This window comes from Leptodactylus fuscus, chromosome 6, assembly GCF_031893055.1.
Source record: "Leptodactylus fuscus isolate aLepFus1 chromosome 6, aLepFus1.hap2, whole genome shotgun sequence".
In the NCBI taxonomy this organism is placed as follows: Eukaryota; Metazoa; Chordata; class Amphibia; order Anura; family Leptodactylidae; genus Leptodactylus; species Leptodactylus fuscus.
In genome coordinates this window covers 24,589,246-24,613,096 of record NC_134270.1, presented here as the reverse complement: position 1 = coordinate 24,613,096, position 23,851 = coordinate 24,589,246, and the positions used below count along the sequence as shown (strand labels likewise).

At 44.9% G+C, this 23,851-nt stretch overlaps 2 protein-coding genes across 2 annotated transcripts in view; one reads left to right on the top strand and one right to left on the bottom strand.

Annotated features, from left to right (window-relative positions):
- The window catches only part of INTS11 (integrator complex subunit 11), a 527,013-nt gene that overhangs the window by 452,624 nt on the left and 50,538 nt on the right, over nt 1-23,851 (bottom strand). The gene's annotated exons all lie outside the window — the stretch shown is intronic.
- Nucleotides 3,915-23,851, top strand: part of PUSL1 (pseudouridine synthase like 1) — a 41,298-nt gene continuing 21,361 nt past the window's right edge. Inside the window, exons 1-2 of the mRNA XM_075278442.1 lie at nt 3,915-3,978; nt 7,944-8,001. Coding sequence (XP_075134543.1) covers nt 3,920-3,978; nt 7,944-8,001 — 117 coding nt within the window. The 5' untranslated portion in view covers nt 3,915-3,919. The remainder of the gene's footprint in view (nt 3,979-7,943; nt 8,002-23,851) is intronic.

Genomic DNA, 23,851 nt, shown 5'->3' with positions numbered 1-23,851 from the left:
TCTTCAGGGGGTTCCGCGGCGTCTACGTGCCACATCACGCGGCACGTAACTCCGTGTGAACTCCCCCTAAGAGTGTTCTTTGTAGCCATCACCTCATCTAGATCACAAGCAGGATTACAGTAGAAGATATTGCCTCCATATATAACACAACATTGCATCTATTAACAGACCAGAGGAGAAGCTCGGGTAAAGGTGGCTAATAATGTGCAGAAAATAGAAAAATATCTATATTCAGAAAACATAACCAGATTAGGAAGTGATAGATTTCACTATCTGCTTTTAATAAATACTTTCCTGACACGTCTGCTGTAGTGAATACTTGTATTTCCCATTATATAACAGTTCTGTAACGTCTTCTCTTTGGCACCTGCATGATTGTGTTCCTCTGTTAATCCTCCTGGTAATGTATGAATAAATTAACCACAGAGCAGTAGTAGGTCCCTTGTTAACAAGCTATGTTGCTACACAGTCAGACATAGTCAGCAAAGATGCAATAGTGTAAATCTTTATATCTACATGCACCACTGACAATATAACGGTAATATAGTCGTTAATTTATTCCAATATATATTTCCAGGAGGAATAACAGAGTAACAACACAATTTAGAGCTCTAATAAAAGTCTCTCTAGAATATAAATTGTATTTGGAATACAAGTGTTCAGTAAAAGAGATATTTCAGGATATGTAACATGTCCTCTTCGATGCTCTTTTGCACAACAGCTGCCTAATAGAAGATGTTACACCTGTATATTGAGTAGATGGGTAAACTGGGAGAGGGGGTCCGTAACACCTTTTAAATGCCTCAGCCCAACAAATCCTGAATTATTTAGAGGCTGGACCTCATGTCAGTGAATGGCTATGTCCCTCTGTTGAAGGTGATTATGCATATCATTGTTTTAAAACCCATGAATGTCTATGGGTCTATTCACATAACTTTATCTATGTGTCTTTTCGCCGGTCTTGAAACCCAGGCCCCCAGCTGATCAGCTGTTTGAAGAGGTTGCAGCTTTAGGATGGTCACCGCAGCCTCTCCAGTACTTACCAAGCACAATGCAGTACATTTGTACAGAGGTTGTGCTTGCTACGGCAGCTCAGCCCATTCATTTGAATGGGGCTAAGATGCGATCGGTCCATGTGACTGATAAATGTGACATCACATGGCCTGTGAAGCAGAAGTGGTACTGAGGCTCGGTTCACTTCTGTGCTCTGGTCGTAACGTTCTCCTCTCCGCATGAAAAATGTGGAAAGAAAAGTCCTACAAGCAGCGCTTTTCTCTCCGTATTTTTCATGTGGAAACTGAATGTAAACCATACAGACCCCATTATAGTCTATGGAGCCCGCAGGTTTCCTAAGGGTCAGTGCACACAGAGTTTTTTGGTGCAGAATCTGCCTCAAAATCAGCCTCCTATTAGAGTTCTATTGGGAAGGCTTTTTTTTTGGAGGCTGATTTTGAGGCAGATTCAGCGCCAAAAAACTGTGCACTGACCCTGAGGGTCCATTCACATGGAGGAAAATGGCGCTTTATTTGGCGCTGCATTTTCCAGCCTGAAAAAAAAGCCTCCCATTGATTTCAATGGGTTTTGCTAGTTTTTTTTTTCCACTAGTGGAATTTTACACACTGAAAAAAAGAGCTAGCAGTACCTATTGAAGTCAATGGGAGGCTTTTTTTTCAGCGTGGAAAATTCAGCGCCAAATAAAGCGCCACTTTCCTCCGTGTGAATGGACCCTAAGGTAACCACTTTTTAACCCCTTCCCGACATGCGCCGTAATAGTACGGCGCGTGTCGGGTCTGTAACTATGACGACCGCCCGGGAGCCGGGCGGCCGTCATAGCCGCCGGGTGTCTACTGCTTTAAGCAGTAGACAACCGGCTCTAATGCCTCCGATCGGTCCCCGGACCGATCAGAGGCATTAACCCCTCCGGCGCTGCTGTCAAAGGCCATTTTGGCAGGGATCGCCGGCTCCTGGAGCATGCTCCAGGGCCGACGTCACGTTCCCATGACAGCCGGGAGCCTTGTTAAAGGCTCCCAGCCGGTCTGCAAATTCTCTCTTTTGCAGGCTGGTGTATACAGCCTGCAAAAGAGATGATGATTTTTTGCAATGCATTGCAATGCATTAGCATTGTAATGCATTGCATTAGTGATCAGACCCCCTGGGGTTCAACACCCCTAGGGGGTCTAATAAATGCAAAAAAAAAAAAAAAAAGTAAATAAAAATATAAAAAAATATAAAAAGTATTAAAAGTTCAAATCACCCCCCTTTCCCTAGAACAAATATAAAAGTAGTTAAAAACTGTGAAACATATACATGTTAGGTATCCCCGCGTCTGAAATCGCCCGCTCTACAAATCTATAAAAATATTTTTCCTGTTCGGTAAACGCCGTAGCAGGAAAAATAGTCAAAAGTGCCAAACCGCCGTTTTTTCACTGTTTTAATTCTGATAAAAATTTGAATAAAAAGTGATCAAAGCAATAACATTTCCCGAAAATGGTAGAACTAAAAAGTACACCCGGCCCCGCAAAAAAAGACGCCCTATGCATCCCCGTACACCTATGTATAAAAAAGTTACGGCCGTCGGAATATGGCGACTTTTAGAAAAAAATTTTTTTAACATCGTTTTGGAATTTTTTTTAGGGGTCAAAATGTAAATAAAACCATATAAATTTGGTATCCCTGGAACCGTACCGAAACACAGAATATAGGGGACATGTCATTTTGGCTGCACAGTGAATGCCGTAAAACCAAAGCCCGTAAGAAAGTTGCAGAAATGCATTTTTTCTTCAAATCCACCCCATTCTGAATTTTTTTCCTGCTTCCCAGTACATTATATAGAATAATTAATGGTGGCAACATGAAGAAAAAATTGTCCCGCAAAAATTAAGACCTCATATGACTCTGGGAGCGGAGAAATAAAAAGGTTATGGGGTTTAGAAGGAGGGGAGTCAAAAACGAAAAACGAAAATCAAAAAATGCCATCGGCGGGAAGGGGTTAATGTGGATTAGGTTTCCATTTGGGGGATCCTCAGGCGCACTCCCTGAATGGAAACCCATGCGTAGATATGAACTGGGCCTTAGGGAGAGCTGCTGCTGCCTTCAACAGCTGATCCACGGCGGTCCAGGGTGTCAGACCCCTAAGATCCTCAATAGAGGAAAGTCCAGGAAATCCGCCATTAATAAATTCCCCCTAATAAACGCAGATGTGACCAAAGCTGAACTCATCATATTCTTATATCTGTATCCACACAACAATGACACTGAACACGTGTGTGCATGAGCCCTGGTCCTTATAGGTTTGTATATAGTGGATGGGAAGTCAGTTCTATCTGTTATACTACATTGCTCCCCACATCTGTGACTCTAGCTCTTGCAGAACTGTGACTCCCCCTATACCCTGGCTGATACTAGGAGCTGTAGTCTGGCTATAGATATTCCCCCATTCTCTAATAGACTGACATGACCTAGTAGGTAACACTGCTGAACCACATGGACCCTATTATTGTGGCAGGATTGCACTGTACACATTACATAAGCCATTACTACAGACACCAGCTCTTTACACTCAGGCACATACCAGGACAGCCCCGCCGCTTCTTACACGTCCTAATAGCGCGACATCCTGTACTAAAGGCCACCTGAAACCGCTCTATCTCCTCTAAGCAAAGCTGTTATACAAGAATATCTGAGCCACAAGAGAAGTAAGCAGCTCGTACTCGTATACAGATGTATATACTATGGGGTGTTATATAGTGAGTGCAGGATCAGGGAGATATACGTGCGTGTGACCCGGTAGAAGTGACACCGGCCGGTCAGGCAGCTAAGGCAGCCCTCTGGGGTCCTTTCTTGCCGGCTTGTCCTTGTGCACGTGTCTTGCTGTCAGTGTAGGAGCCTTGCACTGCTGACAGCTCTGCTCACATACAGGATGGGGGGAAGCAGAGCTCGCTATCTCATATTCTTCCAGTATTTTGGGACAAAGTATAGGTAGGTATGTCAGGGGAGGGGCGCAGCACTATGCAGAACAGGGGGCGCAGCACTATGCAGAACAGGGGGCGCAGCACTATGCAGAACAAGGGGCGCAGCACTATGCAGAACAAGGGGCGCAGCACTATGCAGAACAAGGGGCGCAGCACTATGCAGAACAAGGGGCGCAGCACTATGCAGAACAGGGGGCGCAGCACTATGCAGAACAGGGGGCGCAGCACTATGCAGAACAGGGGGCGCAGCACTATGCAGAACAGGGGGCGCAGCACTATGCAGAACAAGGGGCGCAGCACTATGCAGAACAGGGGGCGCAGCACTATGCAGAACAGGGGGCGCAGCACTATGCAGAACAGGGGGCGCAGCACTATGCAGAACAAGGGGCGCAGCACTATGCAGAACAAGGGGCGCAGCACTATGCAGAACAGGGGGGGCGCAGCACTATGCAGAACAGGGGGCGCAGCACTATGCAGAACAGGGGGCGCAGCACTATGCAGAACAGGGGGTGCGCTGATTTAGGGGTATATACACCTAACCAGGCCTGTTGTATCTGCAGCAATCTCTGCCCTGGTGCTGACTGATCTCCATGTACATGCAGAACTTACTGCAGATTCAGAATAAATAGTCTTGCTGCGGATTTTAATATCTACACCATAGATCATTCTCTGCATGGAAATAAATCTGCATCGTGTACATGAGACATCAAATTTATCATTGACTTTAATGCCAATGAATTATGGTGAAAATCTGCATGTAATCCTTATAGTGTGCATGTACCCCAAAGAGGTAGGAAACTTTTATATACCCCACAGTAATGCCAGTCAGATGTGTAATGTATAGCCCCACCGTAGGGCTGAGAGGTTATTACCTAAATGAAAATTTTCCATTAATGGGGCATTTTACCTCAATTACGAATAATCATGATTAACAATGATTTAGGTACTGTCCCTTTTAAAACCATGCCCCTTTATAAAGTACAGGTATGTGGTGGGTGAACCTAGCAATGGTTGTCTCACCCAATGGTTTTGTTCAGCCCAAACACGTCCAAACCTATTATTATATAGAGGGAGTCTCTTCAGACCCAGAAGAAGTGATCGAACTTCCTACGGCGAGACTCCCTGTTCCCTTTAGGCCGTCTGACTGAAGTCAGGGAGTGCTGAGGTCTGTGGGCCTCAGCCATCACGTGGTGTCTAGACGCAAACGTCGCAACACCACTTGAACCATGTTACTGCTGAGGCCCAAATACAGGCCTCAACGGTGCTTGACGTCAATTAGAAGGCGAGAAGAGAAGAGGGAATTGTGCTGTATCCCAGGAGAGGTGAGTCCGGGCTCGTTCACATCTGCGCTCGGTCTCCGTTCTGCAGGTTTCCGGTTCCTGCACAAAACAGAGGCAGGAGACAGAAACCTGCAGGACTCTTTCATACCTATTTATTTGAATGGGTTTGAAAGGTGTGCGGCCGTGAGCAGCGGTGAGCGTTTTATGCTCTCTGCTGCAAAACCGTTTTTTTTTAAATCGGACATGCAGTACTCTGTGTCTGATTTAAAAATCCAGTTTCGCAACGGAGAGCATAAAACGCTCACAGACGGACCCGCTCTGACAGGTTTCTGTCTTCTGCATGCAGAAGACGGAAACCACAGAACGGACTTCCGAACGCTAGTGTGAACCCAGCGTAACACTGGTATGTTTGCTTGTTTTCTCTTATTATGTTTTGGGGTCTTTTTGACTGAAACTGCAGGTAGAAACTCGTAAATATTGTAATAATCAAACCAGAATTACTGAATTACTGATGTCCACAAAATCACAGGTTATCGGGTTGACATTCAGTTTTGGTTATTTTTCGTTTAGTTACCCAGACCTACCCTCAGAATTCTTAGTAATAGAGGGGAGTCCAGAAAGCGGTTCAATAACATTAAAGAAGACCTTTGATGTCCTCAGAGATGTGCAGTATTACATACCACTAGAAAGCCGACAGAGCACATTCATTTTAGCTGTAGGGTTGTGGGATTTTCCTAATATACCGTATTTTGCGGACTATAAGGCGCATTGCCCATGAGCGCCTTATAGTCCTGTCTAGGTTCATATATAAGGCGCACCAGACTATAAGGCGCAGCGCTGTCCGGTGCGCCTTATATGTGATTGAAAGCGGCGGTCCGGCCAGCATGTGCAGTCGGCTCTAACAGGCTCTCGCAGCCAGAGCTGACTGTGCATGTGTCATCCATGACGCCCAAAGAAGACGACACAGAAGGGGAGGACGCAGCTCAGGAAGAAGGTGGCGCTGGATATGGCAAAAGGTAGGAGACGAATAGCCTTTTTTAAGGCTATTCCGACGTTGTCAAGAGAAAAAAACTTCTTTTAATGGTAGAATCCCTTTAAGCGGCGGCCGCCGGCAAAGTCTGCGTGCTGCTTCCATACATTGCAATGGGAGTGTGCTATTCGAATAGTATTCGCACATCTCTAACTTCAATTGTAACTCCTCGCGTGCCGCCGCTTCCATTCATATATAAGGCGCACCGGAGTATAAGGCGCACTGATTTCTGAGGAAATCGTAGGATTTTATGTGCACCTTACAGTCCGGAAAATGCGGTAGTTAAAAGTTGAAGAAAAAAACCAGCACAAATACTCATTGTAAAGCGCTGCGGGAAATACCTGATCTCACTGCAAGTTTTACAATTTAGCTCTGTTTCAATATGTGGGGCTTTATCCTTAAAGAGAGTTTCTGGGAGTCTATCTTTAGAATTTTTCAGGTCATGTGACATCACATGTTCATTTATCACTTAGTGTATTCGCAGTTTAGTCCCATTTAGGTGAATGTTGCAGAACTGCAATACCAGGCACAGCCCGTACTCCACATATGGCAGTGTGCTGGGTATACAGAGTAGAGACCACAGTATACTGCAGTCTGACTGGTGGGGGGTTCTGGGTGTCAGACCCCTCCATTGATCTGATATTGATGAGCTATCCCATGACTGTCCAGCTGCCCCAAATTCATCGCCAGTGGGTCATCCTTGAAAGAACCTGTTGTCTGCACTCCGTGTTTTTGTAGCTTATTAGACATATCTTTATCTAGCAACCGTTTTCTAAACTTGAGGTTCCATAAACACAATAAAAAAATTTTTGGGGGTGCAAAATGTACAATCGCATTCTATAGTAAATCTCCCCCCTTGTACATGTCAGTAGAGATAAGTGTATCATGTCCAAATCCCTCACCCCGCCCTCCGTATCCATCACATTACATCTGATTGTTTGTTTATTGTGCGTTGATACATATTTTTTTAAACTAATTTTTATTAAATTTCCAAAAATATATTACACATACAAGCAAAAGAATAACCTAAAAACAATGAAACAGTAATAAAAACCCAGACAGAACTGAGAACACATAAATGTAAAGAGAAGAAGAGGAAAGACGGGACAAGGGGGGGAGAGTCAGAGACTATGAATAATGCGATACGTCCATAGGTTTCAGCTCTGACACTTGGTTACGTCGTTAGAATTAGGTGAAGAAAGAACCAGTTTCAGGTTAGTAAGCAGTGAAACAATCCTGGGTGTATAATGTTGGATCTTTCTGCTGACTAAGGGGAATTCTTGGTGCTTAATCTGAGTCATTTGTGTATAAATGTGAAACCCCGCGGCCTACGGATTTCTCATGGATACTGTCATACAATATTATTTTTATTTTACCTGCCTAACTATAAATATATATATAATGTGTGTGTACGGTATATTAGTTTTGCATTCATGTTTTCTGCTAGTATGATGACGGGGTGAGCTGCAATACCAGACACAGCCTATGGACACGAGGGGCGCTGTTTAGAAACCATAAAAACAAATAAAACAAACCTACAAACAATTCCATCTTTTTGTTTCCTATGGTAGTAATCTTTCAACCACCGGTTTATTGTATTTTTCCATAGTCTGAGATGTGTTTTGTTTTTTTTATTTCTATTTTTGCTTTGTTTTTTTCCAGCGGAGTAGTCAGAGCACCAGAATCTCAAGCAGTTCTAGGAGTGGAAAATTATTTAGAAGTGAGTAACAGAACGTTCTTCTTTTTTTTTCATTTTAACAGTCTGTGTATGTTTTTTGGTTTTTTTTATTATTATTTTTCATCTTCCCTGGACTCCAGGAAAAAAAACCTGCAGAACCCCTTTTATACAATATGTGCAGCATATACAACATGTTCAGACACCTCTTTTGTGGGTGTTCTGAATTCCTGAATTTGAGTTATTAGACTGCATTGCAGCTACATTGTGGTCCTTATATGACGCCCACATTGCGTTGTCTGAATAAACCTTTAAAGGGGTATTCCCATAACCCTTGTTCACCAACCTGCAGGCTCTGTGCTCTGTTCACTTCCTGGTTTTCTCGGCACATTGGTGGGCGGGGTTTCACTTGCTCTGCTATCTGCTATGTTTGCAATCAGTAATGAGGGATTGGTTGTAAATGCATTACCACAGTATGAAGCTGATGTAGCAGAGGTGGATTTGAGTCAGCTTGCATTACATACAGAGGTAACGGACTCCTTATCTCAGCCCTTATCAGTCAAATTCAATTAAACCAGAATTAGAAATGCCAAAGCTCTTACCTCCCCCCTCCCCTATCTGAGGAGCTTGTCAGATATAAACAGCTCAGAGCTAAGGCCGAGCACTCAGGCCCTCCCTCCTCCCTGAGGGTCACTTGGGAATTGAGCAGATAAGCCCAGTGGCCATAGAAATTGAGTGTAAACAATGAAGTGAATAAATTAAGATAGCGGACAAACAAAGCAGTTTTGCTGAAGCAATTTATTTAGGAAAAGTCTTATATCCACATAAACTAGCAGTATAGATAGGATCCTTGTGATGGGACAACCCCTTTAAGGTTCACAGCACAGCGGCTCAGTGGCCATCTCTTTTGCCCTGAAGCACTGGGGTCTTGGGTGTTGGTACTCTGGTTTACTCCAATATGGCAAAAATATACTGATAGGTAAGTTACCACTTGAGGGTTGGCGATGAGCGCCTATATGGCAGCCACGAACTCCCCTACCCCACAACGCTCCCTGTTATTGTCTTTGAGTACGTGACCTGGGGTGTATCAGCTGACACTGCTAAAGGGGATACTAAATAGTCCTTTTGGCCTGGACCCCAAAATCATGTTCCCCTAATGATCCCACAATTGGTGCAGGTATTTATAGAAGGCTAGCTAACCAGGATTTACCTACATCAAGGTTTGGCAACGATAAGGTTTTAAAATATTTTCTTTGAAAAGTGGATATCCTATATTAACCCCTTCCCGACATCCGCTTTAATAGTACGGCACTGTCACGTATTGAAATATGGTCGCCACTAAGGAGCTGAGTGGCTGCCATAACTGTGTAAGTCTCTGCAGTATTATACAGAGACCCAGTGGTAATGCCCATGATCAGTGCCCGGGTGCCACCACTTTGGGTAGGATCACCGACACCCAGGACGAGATCTGTTGCAATGACAGCCGGAAGCCTATTGAAGTCTCCTAAGCTTGCCTGGCATTCATTTGTATGACAGGCTGCTTTATGCAGCCATCAAAGTAACCGATTAAATGACCAGCCCTAATTTCCAGCATCCTTGACACCTCACTACGTTCCCACTAGGCCCCCTTTTCGGGAAAGTAACGTGGGCAACACTTTATGTCGCAACTAGGCAAGAGGCTGAAGCTGCGCTCTCCCAATGGTTGCATGTAGTCGGGAGCACACGGGTTGTGGGTCATATGTAGGTTTAGTATTTCAGCACATGTTCTGTTTAATGCACAATTTGTCACATGCAATGCAACGTTTCAGGTAAAGACCCTTTATCAAGTATCGGTTATAGATCCAAGTGGTAGACCAATGCTGGAAAGGCAATAGAGGGGTCTCATGCCACACGTGGCGCTTGTGTTGAGGAGATGTGTGGCTCACAGGCGGGACTTTATGCCAGAAAACTGTTCGAGAATTAAGTAAATTGATAAATCTTCTCCTCCCTCAGGTTATATTATATTATTGTATTGAGTAGTAGTCTACATGTCTCAGGACAATGGATATCCCCCGTATCCTGACATAAAATCTACACAAAGAAAGACATTGTATCTTGGGATACGGTACAATTTACCTTTGTGTACAATAGTGTAAACCTGACATACCGTACACAGTCGTTGTTGTGACCTCCATTATAGTCACATCGAAGCACATCTCTCTATACTTTATGTCAGACTATGACGTCCATAGCTGGACTACCTCGCTTCACGCCCGGGCCTCTTCATTAGTATTAGAAGCTGCCGGCAGATACCAGAAGACGTTACAGCAACTTCTGAAGGAAAAGCCTTGGAGGATGCCAAGTTAATGAGCGTTTAATTAAGGAATGAGGATGCGTTGCTGCGTCAGGCAGCTCCCGGCTACGCGTTTCCCGCTGGGGCCTGCCGCTTGCATCACCTGCTAGTAATTAACCGGATCCCTACTCCAGACCCTTTCCCTGCTGGAGATCTCCGCGTGCAGCGTTTGGCGCCACCTGCAGAGTGTATCCGACTAGAGATAATGGCTTCAGCTTGGGAAAGTTTGTGACTGGTACCACTCATGGCTTATTTAATAGCTTTGTATCCTGGTGCTCTCGTCTCTTCATTACTAACGTGTATATCAGCCATGTCGTATACAGTATACGGCTTCTTTCGGCTTGTTGAAAAAGTAAAAAGCATGAATTTCTTGCATTTTTCTTTGTCCATTTTTTTTAAGTTGGCTTTTACGTTCACATATTTTTGCCGTGAATAAACCATTGACTGTAAAGTAAAAAAATAACATGATGGACGCTTTCTTCTGTCATGTTCTTTACTTTTGTAAAGGAAGATAAAGTCCTGTATATGTAACTTCTTCTTACGTCAGTGGGTGTCAGCCATTTATGAAGGAGTCAGTCAGGATGTGGAAAAATACAGGAAATGAAGTCAGCGATTTGGCCTACTGACTCTGATTCTGATACCCATACGTTCAGGATCAGACATTAACCCCCGTACCAATCTTCCAATTACCCAGTATGTCCTCATGGCTGACCCTCCTATACCCAACCACCATCATATCATCGGAAAACCTCTGAATGATACTGAAATTCCTTTGTGTACAATGAGAAAAGGTGACAGCAGAGTTCACTTCTTTGACCCTATGTCGGCAGACCCCAGATCAGTTCCCCAGGCTATTGTGTTGCTTGGAACTACCATTTGTATTGGTCAAGTGTAGTTGTAAAGATCTCCAACCAGACTAGAATCCACGGTGCAGTCGCCCCTAACATTAGATCAGCGATTAGACTGGTCTTGGCAGTGAGGGTGAGGGTAAGCTTGTAGGTGGGTCGATATGTTGGGGTCCAGCACCAATAATGAGATGAGCTAGTCATGATAGTTGTGGGGGGATTGGGGGTGCAGCAAGAGGGACAGCCAAGGGCATTGTCTTAGTGTTTGTCTCTCTAAGTGGTGGGAAGACTCTAGTTAGTTCCCAGCCATAGGGATGTAGCTATAGTGGTTACAGAAGTAACTATGGGGCCCTGGACCCACATAAAATATACTTACTCAAGGTAGGCAAGGGCCCCATTACAGATTTTGCAGTGGCGCCCAGGAACGTCAAGTTGTGCCTCTGCCTGGCCACGTTGCTTCTCATTGATAGTGTCTTGTATAACACCAACACCTGAAAGAGCATCCTGTGACCCGGTACCAGGTACTGATCCACAACCCAATAGTTGTGCTCCAACTTACTCAACATAGCATCAGATAAACAGGCACCAAATTGACGCCGATGACCACTTATCTAATAGTCAGTGACCCAGTTAATGGGTATGTTAGGGTAGGCCATCGGGGTTTATTTGGTGTGGCCTGACGCCCGCAATCCTTTCATATCATTTAGCTGGGGTGACCGAAGTTGCTCCTCCATTGGTCAAACATAGTCCATCAATGTTACAGTCCTACAGACTCCTTTAAGGGCAGGATTACTGGGCTATAATAGAACACAATGGACTGATGGGTGACATGACCCTGACATGGCCCTAGCGCCTCCCCTAACTCTTTCATTGATTGCCGCTAATGTGTCTGACCCTACAAGTCCCTGATCCTTAATTTTTTTGGAAAGGGGCAGCTGGAGGAGGTGGGGGAGGGCGGGAGGAGAATTTCTCCCGTTACATTAATTAAAACTTTACTTTTTGACGAATATTTTACTGATCCAGAATGGATGGTGTGAGTTATAGAGTGTAATCCAAGCCGTTCTCTAGAGGAAATTTTGTGGTTGAGACGTCTACAGAAAGAGCCGAGGACAATACACAATTAGCATTTTCCACTAAATTGCTCGAACCCATTGTAGGAAATAATTACCATCCAAAGTGCCAATCCAGCTTTTCTTGTGTATTTCTGTCAGATCATTTGCCGTTTCCCTTCTTGTGATCCAGTATTTAACATCTGTGTTTCATCAGACAGAAATTCTGATATAGATTTATGTTCCATTACATCTAAAATAAAATAAAAAAATTTAATCAGGTTTGCCTGTGGTACGTAAGGCCTATGCAGACCTATGTGACTCTATGGTAACAGACTACAATTGAGCACTGTGTAGTCTGATCTTGCAGTCATACTCCTTTCCATTTGATTGTTGGAGGTCCATTACTTGCTGGACTCTTCATTGCTTACACAGACACATTGCTATACATATGAACCAAGGTTCACACTAGCGTTTTCGTTTCCACTCTTCGGAACCGCTATAGTTGGACTTGGAGAGGTGAAAAAATAAAATAACAACAACAAAAAAACCCTCATCTGTCCTTGGTGCTCCAATGTCCTCCCAGCATGGTCCGATCCTGGCGCTTAGCTGTCTTCTTGCAACAGAAGTCCTCACTGGCTTTGACGTCCCGGGTCCCTTCCGCTGAGGCTTCTGATTGGTCTTAGCAGTCGCGTGTGGTGGGGACGTCCACCGGAGGAAAATAACGGAGCTGCAGGACCGGACCGTGCTGGGAGGCATCGGACCACCAGCCTAATTAAAAAATAAAATTTCAGTCTGGACAACACCTTTAACTTTTACTTACCCTGTTTCCCCGAAAATAAGACACTTTCTTATAATTAATTATCTAACGAAATATATGACCTTTCTTATTTTCGGGGGATGTCTTATGCAGCGGCTGGAGCGGGGAACAATTGGCAGTCATGCTGATGCTTCCTTAGCGGAGCGCCGGCATGATTGCCGGTTGTATGTGATCCAGAAGGTGAATGGGGGGGGGGGGGTCTTATTTTCGGGGAAACAGGGTATTTGTTTTTGACTCTTTTGTCTTTGAGCAATTAAGTTTTTTATGACTTTTTTTTCTCTTTTCCGCCACCCTTGCTACTTTTCAGGACCCGTGGTGTGCCATGGGTGGGCCTATTGGCCCCATTAGATTTATGATCCTCCAGTTAAATAATGCCTGAAATCTACACCAGGTAAGAGCTAGGGTAGACGTCCGTGCAGCCGCATGGCCCCAGCAGAGAGTACCCCCGATTTGGGACGAGTGTGTTCTCCGTCGAATACTCCAGTCCTAATAAATCTCTCCTATTGAGTTATACGTAGCCTCAGACAAATGAGTCAACTCCCAGTAGCCGGATGCGGGTGGTGAAAGGATGTTGAGTCTGTTTTCAGATCCTATAAACTACGCTGTGTTGTTTAATGTTATAATCTGATATCACCCAGGAAGATTTCTAAGCAATCCCACATAAATGGAATTTATTACACGTGCAGTTTTTCAGGTTTTGTACATTGGAGCATTGCTTAGGTCTGGTATTTCAGATCTCAAGAGAAGAGGGCCAGAGTGATGCGGGAAAAACCGTGGTGGAAACGCATATGAAATATAAAAAATTGAATTTTCAGTAGTTGATACCTTTTTTAATGGCTGACTAAAATGATGACAGATTACAAGCTTTCGGGACTTCTTGGGTCCCTTCGTCAGGCATAGTTTAACCAAATTGTGTTTTCTATGCCTGACAGAGGGACCTAAGGAGTCCCGAAAGCTTGCAATCTGTCATCATTGTAGTCAGCCATTAAAAAAGGTATCAACTACTGAAGACTCTCAAATTTTTGAGTTTTCCCCTGTGGACTTTCTGTTTCAATTATAACTATAGGGAAACCGTGAATGTTTCCATAGGTATAATGGACATGCTGCAATTTCCAAAAACCGTTTTGGAAATCGCAGCATTTCCACTGAGCATATTTTTCTTCAATGTGTGGATGTGATTGGCTAGGGCTGCAGCAAAAAAAGCGCTCTGGGAAAAACCACAGCGGCAACACATCACGGTTTTTCCCACACCACTTTTCACAGAAAGTCCCAGCATTTCCATAGATATTATTGACATGCTTCGATTTCCAAAACTGCAATGGTTTCAGAAATCGCAGCGTGTCCGCCCCGTGTATTTTTCTGCAATTTATGGATGGGATTCATTACAATCAAATGCAGTGAGTGTAAAACGCTACATGGGCCCCACCTGAAATCAGTTTTACAGACTGATGACCTATCTGCAGGACACCTGGCCCCCGCACTGATCAGCTGTTACTAGTGGATAGGTCATCATTATGAAAACTCGATTTGGGAAAAACTCCTTTATTGACCAGAAAGTTTTTGCTCACTTTGCGGCTTTGCTACTTTTCCTGTTCGCTGCCCAGCGCTCATGGAGAACTATGTAATGTGCAAGTCAAAAATAGTTGGGCACGTGCGCTGTCACTCCATATAGAGTCTGTCACCCTGTCAGAGATAGCCAAGAGTTCACCTTTCTGCAATTCTGAGCAATAATAACTTGGTTATGTAAGATATTTCAAGACCAGAAAAAGTAGAATTTTTCATGGCTGTTCTTATTGAAGTGCAAATTACAGCGGAGTGATGTGGGAGGAAGCATCAATCATCCGTCAGCCCTCACCGGCTTATGTGACTCACTGCTAAACCCCCACATTGTGCCAAAATCAAACACGTCTTACATTATAAGGGTTTAGCAAAACAAATTAGAAGTTTTCACTGTGAAATATTTTAGAAGTGATGGATCAGGAATCGTGGCCATACTTTCTCGTAACCTTTAAAATAACTCCAATCCTGTGTAGCCCCGTAAATGCCAATGTTAATAGCAGCAAAGAATTAAAGGCTTATATCCTTAGAGGGGAGTCTGTCACTGGACCCCAGCCCTGCACATAGATATGTTAGGGTCACCTGAATCAAACCGTGTTGACCCCTTGTAAATCGCTGCCTCCATTGGTGAAATAACATTGTTTTTTGTCAGCAGATGATCTCTTTGGAGCAATGAGGGTGTTGCCGCTGACCTCTTTAGAGCAATGGCAAAGGACTTGTTGCTCCAAATATCAAATTTGCATATCAACAAAAAAGGTGATAACTTAGCAATGAGGCAGAAATTCACAATGCAGAATTGAGCACAAGACCAAGTGCCCAAACTGCAACACAGAACCCAGTAATTTATTGCAAAGTTCCAACACAGCAATTTAACCTTAATACTGAAGTTTTATTTTGGAAACAACAACTCCGACATTAACATCTTTAGTCTTCAAAGAAAAACACATAGTGGGCCCTGCACAGTATAATATGCTCCACGTTGGGTCCCCACACAGTATAATATGCTCCACGTTGGGTCCCCACACAGTATAATATGCTCCACACTGGTCTCCCCACAGTATAATATGCACCACAGTGGCCCCCACACAGTATAATATGCTTCACAGTGGCCCACACACAGTATAATATGCTCCACAGTGAGCCCCCACACAGTATAATATGCTCCACGTTGGGCCCCAACACAGTATAATATGCTCCACACTGGGGTCCCAACAGTATAATATGCTCCACAGTGGGCCCCCACACAGTATAATATGCTCCACAGTGGCTCCCACACAGTATAATATGCTCCATAGTGGCCCCCACACAGTATAATATGCTCCACAGTGGCCCCCACACAGTATAATATGCTCCATAGTGGCCCACACAGTATAATATGCTCCACAGTGGGCCCCCACACAGTATAATATGCTCCATAGTGGCCCCCACACAGTATAATATGCTTCGCAGTGCCCCCCACACAGTATAATATGTTCCACAGTGGCCCCCCACACAGTATAATATGCTCCACAGTGGCCCCCACAATATAATATGCTCCACAGTGGCCCCCACACAGTATAATATGCTCCACAGTGAGCCCCCACATAGTATAATATGCCCCACAGTAGGCCTTCACACAGCATAATGTGCTGGGAGATTGGTTTCCAAATGGCATCACATATGGTAGACCACCGCTCTGCAGTGTAGTCTACCTTTGGCTAGTTTGCTGAAGGTATTACTCTTGCTTTCCCTTTAGAGACTATAACTCATTTTACTTTGGAATCATCCAAGGTCAACTGAAGGTTAGTAAAAAACTTTTGTGATGAAAGCCAATAGATGTGTTATGTAACCCTGGAGAACGGCCATCCAGACCCGACCTGATGAACAGGACTGCCAGACTCCTAATAAAGCCTCCATTTATGCAGATATTGTCTGTGTTTGCAAAAGTTCTCCTAAAAATACAACGGGAAATGCTAGCATTGCAATTTATCACTGGCATCAAACATCAATCTGAGACCGAATCCAGAAATCTGCATTGTACTTTTATGTGTAATTTGGTGCTCGGCCAGTATCTGCTGCGTTGGTAGTTTTTATTGAAACCATGTGGGGAGATGTTTCCATCTTTTGTGAGGCTTCGTGAAATTCTTTAACCCCTCTGTGCTTTCATCTACGATCGGCTGCATCCACCAAGGTCATGGGAAGAGCAGGTTTATTACGGGATTATATGCTTCCTGCTAAACTGAAGAATTTCTGGATCTTAACTGTACCCATTCATCATCAGCTGTTCTGAATCTACTGATAGGGAAAGAAGCAGGCCGCAGTTCTTCTTGGTGGTCCACTTCCAGCAGCATCGATGGCGGGCACGAGTCCAAGGCCTGCTTCTGATCACTCCACAAGTGCTAGTACTTTTGTAGGAGCATCTGGGTCTTGTACTCATGACATTGGCTGATCCTTTCTTCCAGCAGGGTCAGTTCTTAAACGTTGCGGCTAGACTTGTGGTATATATTTATATATAGTCTTCTACATTCCATTAGTGTGACCGTCTATACATAGCATTGCTGATCCTAATGTGCATTGTCTAAAACCCCAAAAAGAATCCCTACCGATACAGTGAACATCAGTGGCGTAACTAGGAACGGCGGGGTCCAGTGGCGAACTTTTGACATGCCCCCGCCCGCATTCCTGCGCTCTCTATTCTACCCCATAGTGGACCCTGTACACAGTATTATGGCCCATAGTGGCCCCTGCACACAGTATTATAGCCCATAGTGGCCCCTGAACACAGTATTATGGCCCATAGTGGCCCCTGCACACAGTATTATGGCCCATAGTGGCCCCTGCACACAGTATTATGGCCCATAGTGGCCCCTGCACACAGTATTATGGCCCATAGTGGCCCCTGCACACAGTATTATGGCCCATAGTGGCCTCTGCACACAGTATTATGGCCCATAGTGGCCCCTGTACACAGTATTATGGCCCATAGTGGCCCCTGCACACAGTATTATGGCCCATAGTGGCCCCTGCACACAGTATTATAGCCTATAGTGGCCCCTGAACACAGTATTATGGCCCATAGTGGCCCCTGAACACAGTATTATGCCCCATAGTGGCCCCTGCACACAGTATTATAGCCCATAGTGGCCCTTGCACAAAGTATTATCCCCCATAGTGGCCCCTGCACACAATATTATGTCCCTTAGTGGCCCCTGCACACAGTATTATGTCCCTTAGTGGCCCATGCATACAGTGTTATGCCCCATAGTGGCCCCTGCACACAGTATTATAGCCCATAGTGGCCCCTGCACACAGTATTATCCCCCATAGTGGCCCTTGCACACAGTATTATACCCCATAGTGGCCCCAGTACACATTATGCCCCACTGTGGACACCCATGAACAATTATTATAGTCTGGGGTCTTTTCAGACCCCAGAGTATAATAATTGGAGACCGAAAGGGAGTACCAACATAAAAAACAATGTTAGGGCTAGTTCACATGTGAACAAAGGGGCGGATTTTGACAGCGGATTTCGCTTCAAAATCCGCCCCTTTACAATGGTGGTCTATGTAGACCACCGGGCTTTTCTAGCAGAGAAAAGAAAGGACATGCCCTTTCTTCAGGCGGAAGCCGCGCGGGCTCAGCCGTGCGGCTTCCGCCCCCGGCAGCTCCCTCCTATGTCGGCTCATTCATTTGAGCCGACAGCGGAGGGGAAAGCCGCGACCGCGATGGTCGCGGCAGGCGGGTTTTGACAAGAGAGAGACTCGGCTCACCGCGTCTCTCTCCGTGTCAAAACCCGCGCGGGCAGTTCACGTGTGAACTGACCCTTACTTGCCTATCCCCGGCTTTGCTTTAGTCCTCAGTGGTGTCGGCCATCTTCAATGATGTCCGGGACATCACATGACCTGGGCAGGCCCCGGTCATGTGACGTCAGGGAGAGTCACAGAAGTAGGCCCGAACCTGCCTGGAGAGGTAAGTAACATGGTTTTTTATGTTCCCTTACCTCCCCTGGACCTCCGATCATTATACTCGGGGGTTGAAAAGACCCCCCTGCGTATAATAATGATGTTTGTGGTGCCCGCAGCAATACTTACGGATCCACTGCCAGGATCGGTAAGTAAATTTGGCCCATCACCGGCTGGAGTAACTCTAGCCGGTAACGGCCTATTAAAAAAGAAAAAAACGCAGCGGTAGCAGCTGTCACTGGTCCCCTAATGTCCCAGGCCCTGTGGCAGCCGCTACCCCGGTAGTTATGCCCCTGGTGAATATCATGCCGGTATGAGGACAGACTTTGGTGGTCTCCACCAACCATCTAATGTGTGTGCCAACTCTTCATGGAAGACGAGGTATAAGCAGTTGGATTTCTCTTCGAGGGTTTTATACAGATTGGCAGATTTGGAATCGGGAAGGATTTTTTTTTCCCCTGACATGAGTACATTGGCATCAGCCTCATGAGTTTTTTTACCGTCCTCTGGATCAATACGTTAGTGTTATAGGTTGGACTTGATGGACCTGTGTCTTCATCTAACCTCGTCTCCATCTTTTTTCATATGTAAATAAGGGAAAAGTTCTTTAGGGCATATCTTAGCTTGCCCAGGCTTTGGTCTCCGCTTTAGACTCCTAGAGTCTAGAACATGAGTAAGAACATGATTTACATGAAAATGGGTCTGAAGAGTGTAGACTCACCTCTACTAGGTACCAGGACTAGGTTTATACCCAACTTACTGCTGACAAACTCCCAGAAAACCCCTTTATTGCCTCTGAGGGTTCTTATTGTGACTGCTTGTTCACCACCAACTTAAAAGGGAGTTTGCTACGGGACTGTTCAGGATTACCTGTTTTTTTTTTTGCACAGTGGCTGGGAAAGGTACAAAAAAAAACATACTCACCTGTCCTCTGTCGTTCGGGGTCTCCCATTGTAGTCTTGTTTGGCCTTAGTCCCCACTGCATGTGACTGCTGAGGACAATCATTGGCCTAAGTAAAGGTACCAGGGTGTTCTGTGTCCTTTCCTGAGGTCACTGATTGGCCTCAGCAGTCACGGGCATTGGGGACTTCTGCCAAAACAAGGCCCCCAAGCAGCAGGACTGACTTTTTTTCTTCCACCTTCCCTGCCCTCCATGCGAATAAACAGGGTATCCTGGTCAAACAGTTTAACCTGTGGTGGATGGTCACAGGGCCATGCCCGTCCTGGGCGGGGGGAACCTACATGCAGTGCAGAATGCAATATAGACATCACTGGGTATGGGGGCATCATATTACACATGGGGGCCATTACATAAACAATTTATAAGTGATCTTTACTTTAGGTGTACTTGGTTTGGGACTTTTTCTCACTTAGGGTACTTTGCTTAAAAAGTTGGAGGACCGCTGGTTTACCAGGTATTTACACTTATTCCTAAATGGGAGACCAACAGCTGCTTGTACCCTTTGTGTCCCAGAAGCTCACCCCCCTTCCAGGGCTGTGGAGTAGGAGTCCTGGAATCGGGGTTAGAGTTGGAATCCATCAGTAGATTTTTCATGAATTAGAGGATCTTTATTGCTTCTGTCTGACCATGACTGTCAGCCATTCATGACGGACTAGGAATCAAGCTGTGGGTAAATAGAGAAGTCAGAGTCCGTACTTTGGCCGGCCAACTCCATATCCTTGAAGCCTGGAGATCCTATTGACAATGTTGTCCTAAAATCAGATACTTGGTCCCATTCTGCATATGTATTATTTTATTAACGTGTATTTTTCCAAGATTCGCCTGTACTCCATTACATCCCTATTACATACAAATAGGTCAACGTAGAGATAAGAACATGGAAGAATCAATTTTATGGGGCGGAAGAAGAACCTTCTGCTTAGCCATCATTTCTCAGACGCCTCCTTGTGCCCTTGGGATCTGCCACATGGCCACACTGCTCTATGGCATTAATATTGTATAAGCTGCGGAGAGGCCGGGGCTCGCATGCAAACATTTGGCCTAGTCAGATATGTGGAGTCTCTGCACTCAGATCTCCAAGCCAAACCATGTAACATTCCTTCTAGGACTGTACAAGTGAGGGAGGCAGAACTCCAGAAAATGAGGCTACAGCCGTCTGTCCTCGCCAATGCCTGCTGTGTGCAAGACGGGAGGGTTTTATCTCGCTTGCTATAAATATTTAAAGCGTGCAAGCCAAGTCTATTATCCAGTTACCATGATGCTCTAAGAGGGCCTATGGAAAGGGTCATATAGCAAAACATTAACAATGGGGCCAGCATGATGCCAGACTATCCGATTATTCAGGGTGTATCCACATGTGGCAGATTTGTTGTTCAGATACGTTCCATAAGTCTGATAAGATGGCAAGTACTCGGATATCTGAGATGAATGGGACAGTAGCAAAAAAAATCCCTGAACAAATTTGCTGTATAAGAACATGTCCTTAAATTTCCAACATATCCGGGTCTGTGCGCTATGATGGGCTATCAAGTTTCTGAAGCTTTGGATAATCTTTGTAGATCTCCACATTCTAGCAGGACGTAAATGGGATGGAATATTATTAGGCATTATTAGGCATTGGTCTTCACATTGTTGTAGGTTTTCAGTTGGTGGGCCCAGGGCGGGTAGTATGCAGCGCGGCTAAGAACCGCATGGCAAAATGGCTTCAGATTTTTTTTTTAATGTAGATTGTCAGCCCCATATAGGGATCACAATGTACATTTATTTCCCGATCAGTATGTGTTTGTAGAATGGGAGGAAATCCACAAAAACATGGGAGAACATGCAAACTCCTTGCAGATGTTGTTCCTGGCAGGATTTGAACCCAGGTCTCCAGCGCTGCAAGGCTGCAGTGCTAACCAAGGAGCCACTGTGTTGCCCAAAATTGCCTCAGATTTGGCCTGTTGTACACCGGTAATAATCCTCATTTATGATGAGGTGCCACCTTGTCCTTGTCAGCAGGGCCGGTTCCTGCACTGAAACCTGTGCCCCCTTATAGGAAAGTGTCGACGGCACTAGAACACCCACAGGTGCTTGTGGGACATTGGTTTACTTTTCACAATAGCTGTAAGCTAATGCAGGCTGTGGCCAGGATTATGAAGCAACCCTTTACTTACCTGTCTTCTGTACCCCGGCGCCTGTACAGGCCCTCACTAAAGTCGGAATAGTACACTTCAGCTTCAGGGCGCATGCGCAGAAACATTAAGTTACAATTCCATGACTTCAGTGAAGAGCCGCGCAGGCGTCAAGACTCATCAGACTTATCTAGGCAAGTATAAAGGTGTTCATTCATTCATTCATTCATTCATTCATTCATTCTTTTATAAATGCAATCACAGACAAGGTTAGGAGTATTTAGGACACTGAATGGGTTTTAAACCTGACCGCCAGGTTTCCATCCCCTGTCTAGTTTCAGGGCTGAGGACAGAAACCCGGCACAATGCACACACCAGACACGGGGCACAAGTGTGAACGCTCCCTAAGCCAACGGTCAATAAGGACATGTGAGTGGTTTACTTCCATAAACAGCCATGACAAGATCCCTTTAAGCCGTAGTTCCTGCAGATCCACAACAGTTCCTACCCTTCCCAAAGAGTCGGTGCAGTTAGTTTTGGTGCCTGATATGTCATCTAGACTCTAATGTTAAGTGGGTGGTATCAGGCAGGAGCAGACAAGGGGGCGTGATTCTGAGCTCTGACATTGTCTGCTTTGAGGCATGCTCCAATTCTCTGACACCACCTACATTAGAGAGTCTGGTTAACATATCAGGTACCAAAGGGACTGCACTTATTGCCCAGGATTGGTGGGGGCTCAAAAATTATAACTATGCTGGAATCTGTAGGGGGTGGTGGAGTTGGTCATGCTTAAAGGTCCTCTCTGATTGCAGTCCTATGTAAAACCTATTTTGATATAGCAGTATATGTGCAGAATGACACACTTAGCTCTGCTACATCCGCATGTAGATATCCACGACATTTGGAGGGGGGGGGGGGGAATCATCTTCTGGGATGTTCTTGGCTGTTTTGGATCTTGATGTAGGGAATGCGCTGTTTGTACACAGGGTTGTGTCATGTTTGTGGGTTGTTGTTTTCTTAGTCATTTCTCCGCACTCTCACTAATAAGGCCAAATATTCCTCGCTTTGTTACGTGAACAACCTCCGCCCGTCCTCCACATGTTCTAGGGATACTCATGTTTTGTTTTTCTCTTTCTATTTATTCTGAGCCTCGGTTTGTGGGAGTCACAGGAGCGTGACTGGAGGTGGGCCCCGAATGTGTTGTCAGGTTCCCCCCTCACGCTCCTGTGACTCCTTATTCATTCCACATGTGCTGCTTTCAACCCCCGGCAGCCGGGCGCATGCAGGGAGATGGCCAGAGTGCGGCAGATCTGGGAACAGAAGTATTCCAAGGGCCGCGGCCGGCTGCCAAGCCAGCGCCGTGTGTAATGGGAGCAAAGAATGCAGGCCCGAGACGTGAAGTGTTCCTTTAACTGCCTCGCAGCCAGCTGGAGTGACCGGCTACATGTATAATATGAACATGTTATATACTATATGATCCTTACTACACAGTAGTATACAGTATGTGATTGTCTCCTATAGGATAGTCCTACATAACTACATATTGTTCTGCTTTGGAAGGTTCCCCTTTATCCGGACCCCCGGCCACGGTGTACAGCTCCATAAAGGAAGATCTGATCTGTCCTGACCTTACACAGGCAGCCCCTTAAAGGGAACCGGCGACATGTCAAACATTGTTCAGTCTGTAGGCCGGAGGATTGATATATACAGTCCTATGAAAAAGTTTGGGCACCCCTATTAATCTTAATCATTTTTAGTTCTAAATATTTTGGTGTTTGCAACAGCCATTTCAGTTTGATATATCTAATAACTGATGGACACAGTAATATTTCAGGATTGAAATGAGGTTTATTGTACTAACAGAAAATGTGCAATATGCATTAAACCAAAATTTGGCCGTTGCAAAAGTATGGGCACCTCAACAGAAAAGTGACATTAATATTTAGTAGATCCTCCTTTTGCAAAGATAACAGCCTCTAGTCGCTTCCTGTAGCTTTTAATCAGTTCCTGGATCCTGGATGAAGGGATTTTGGACCATTCCTCTTTACAAAACAATTCAAGTTCAGTTAAGTTTATAAAGGAGGATCTACTAAATATTAATGTCACTTTTCTGTTGAGGTGCCCATACTTTTGCACCAGTCAAATTTTGGTTTAATGCATATTACACATTTTCTGTTAGTACAATAAACCTCATTTCAATCCTGAAATCATTACTGTGTCCATCAGTTATTAGATATATCAAACTGAAATGGCTGTTGCAAACACCAAAATAT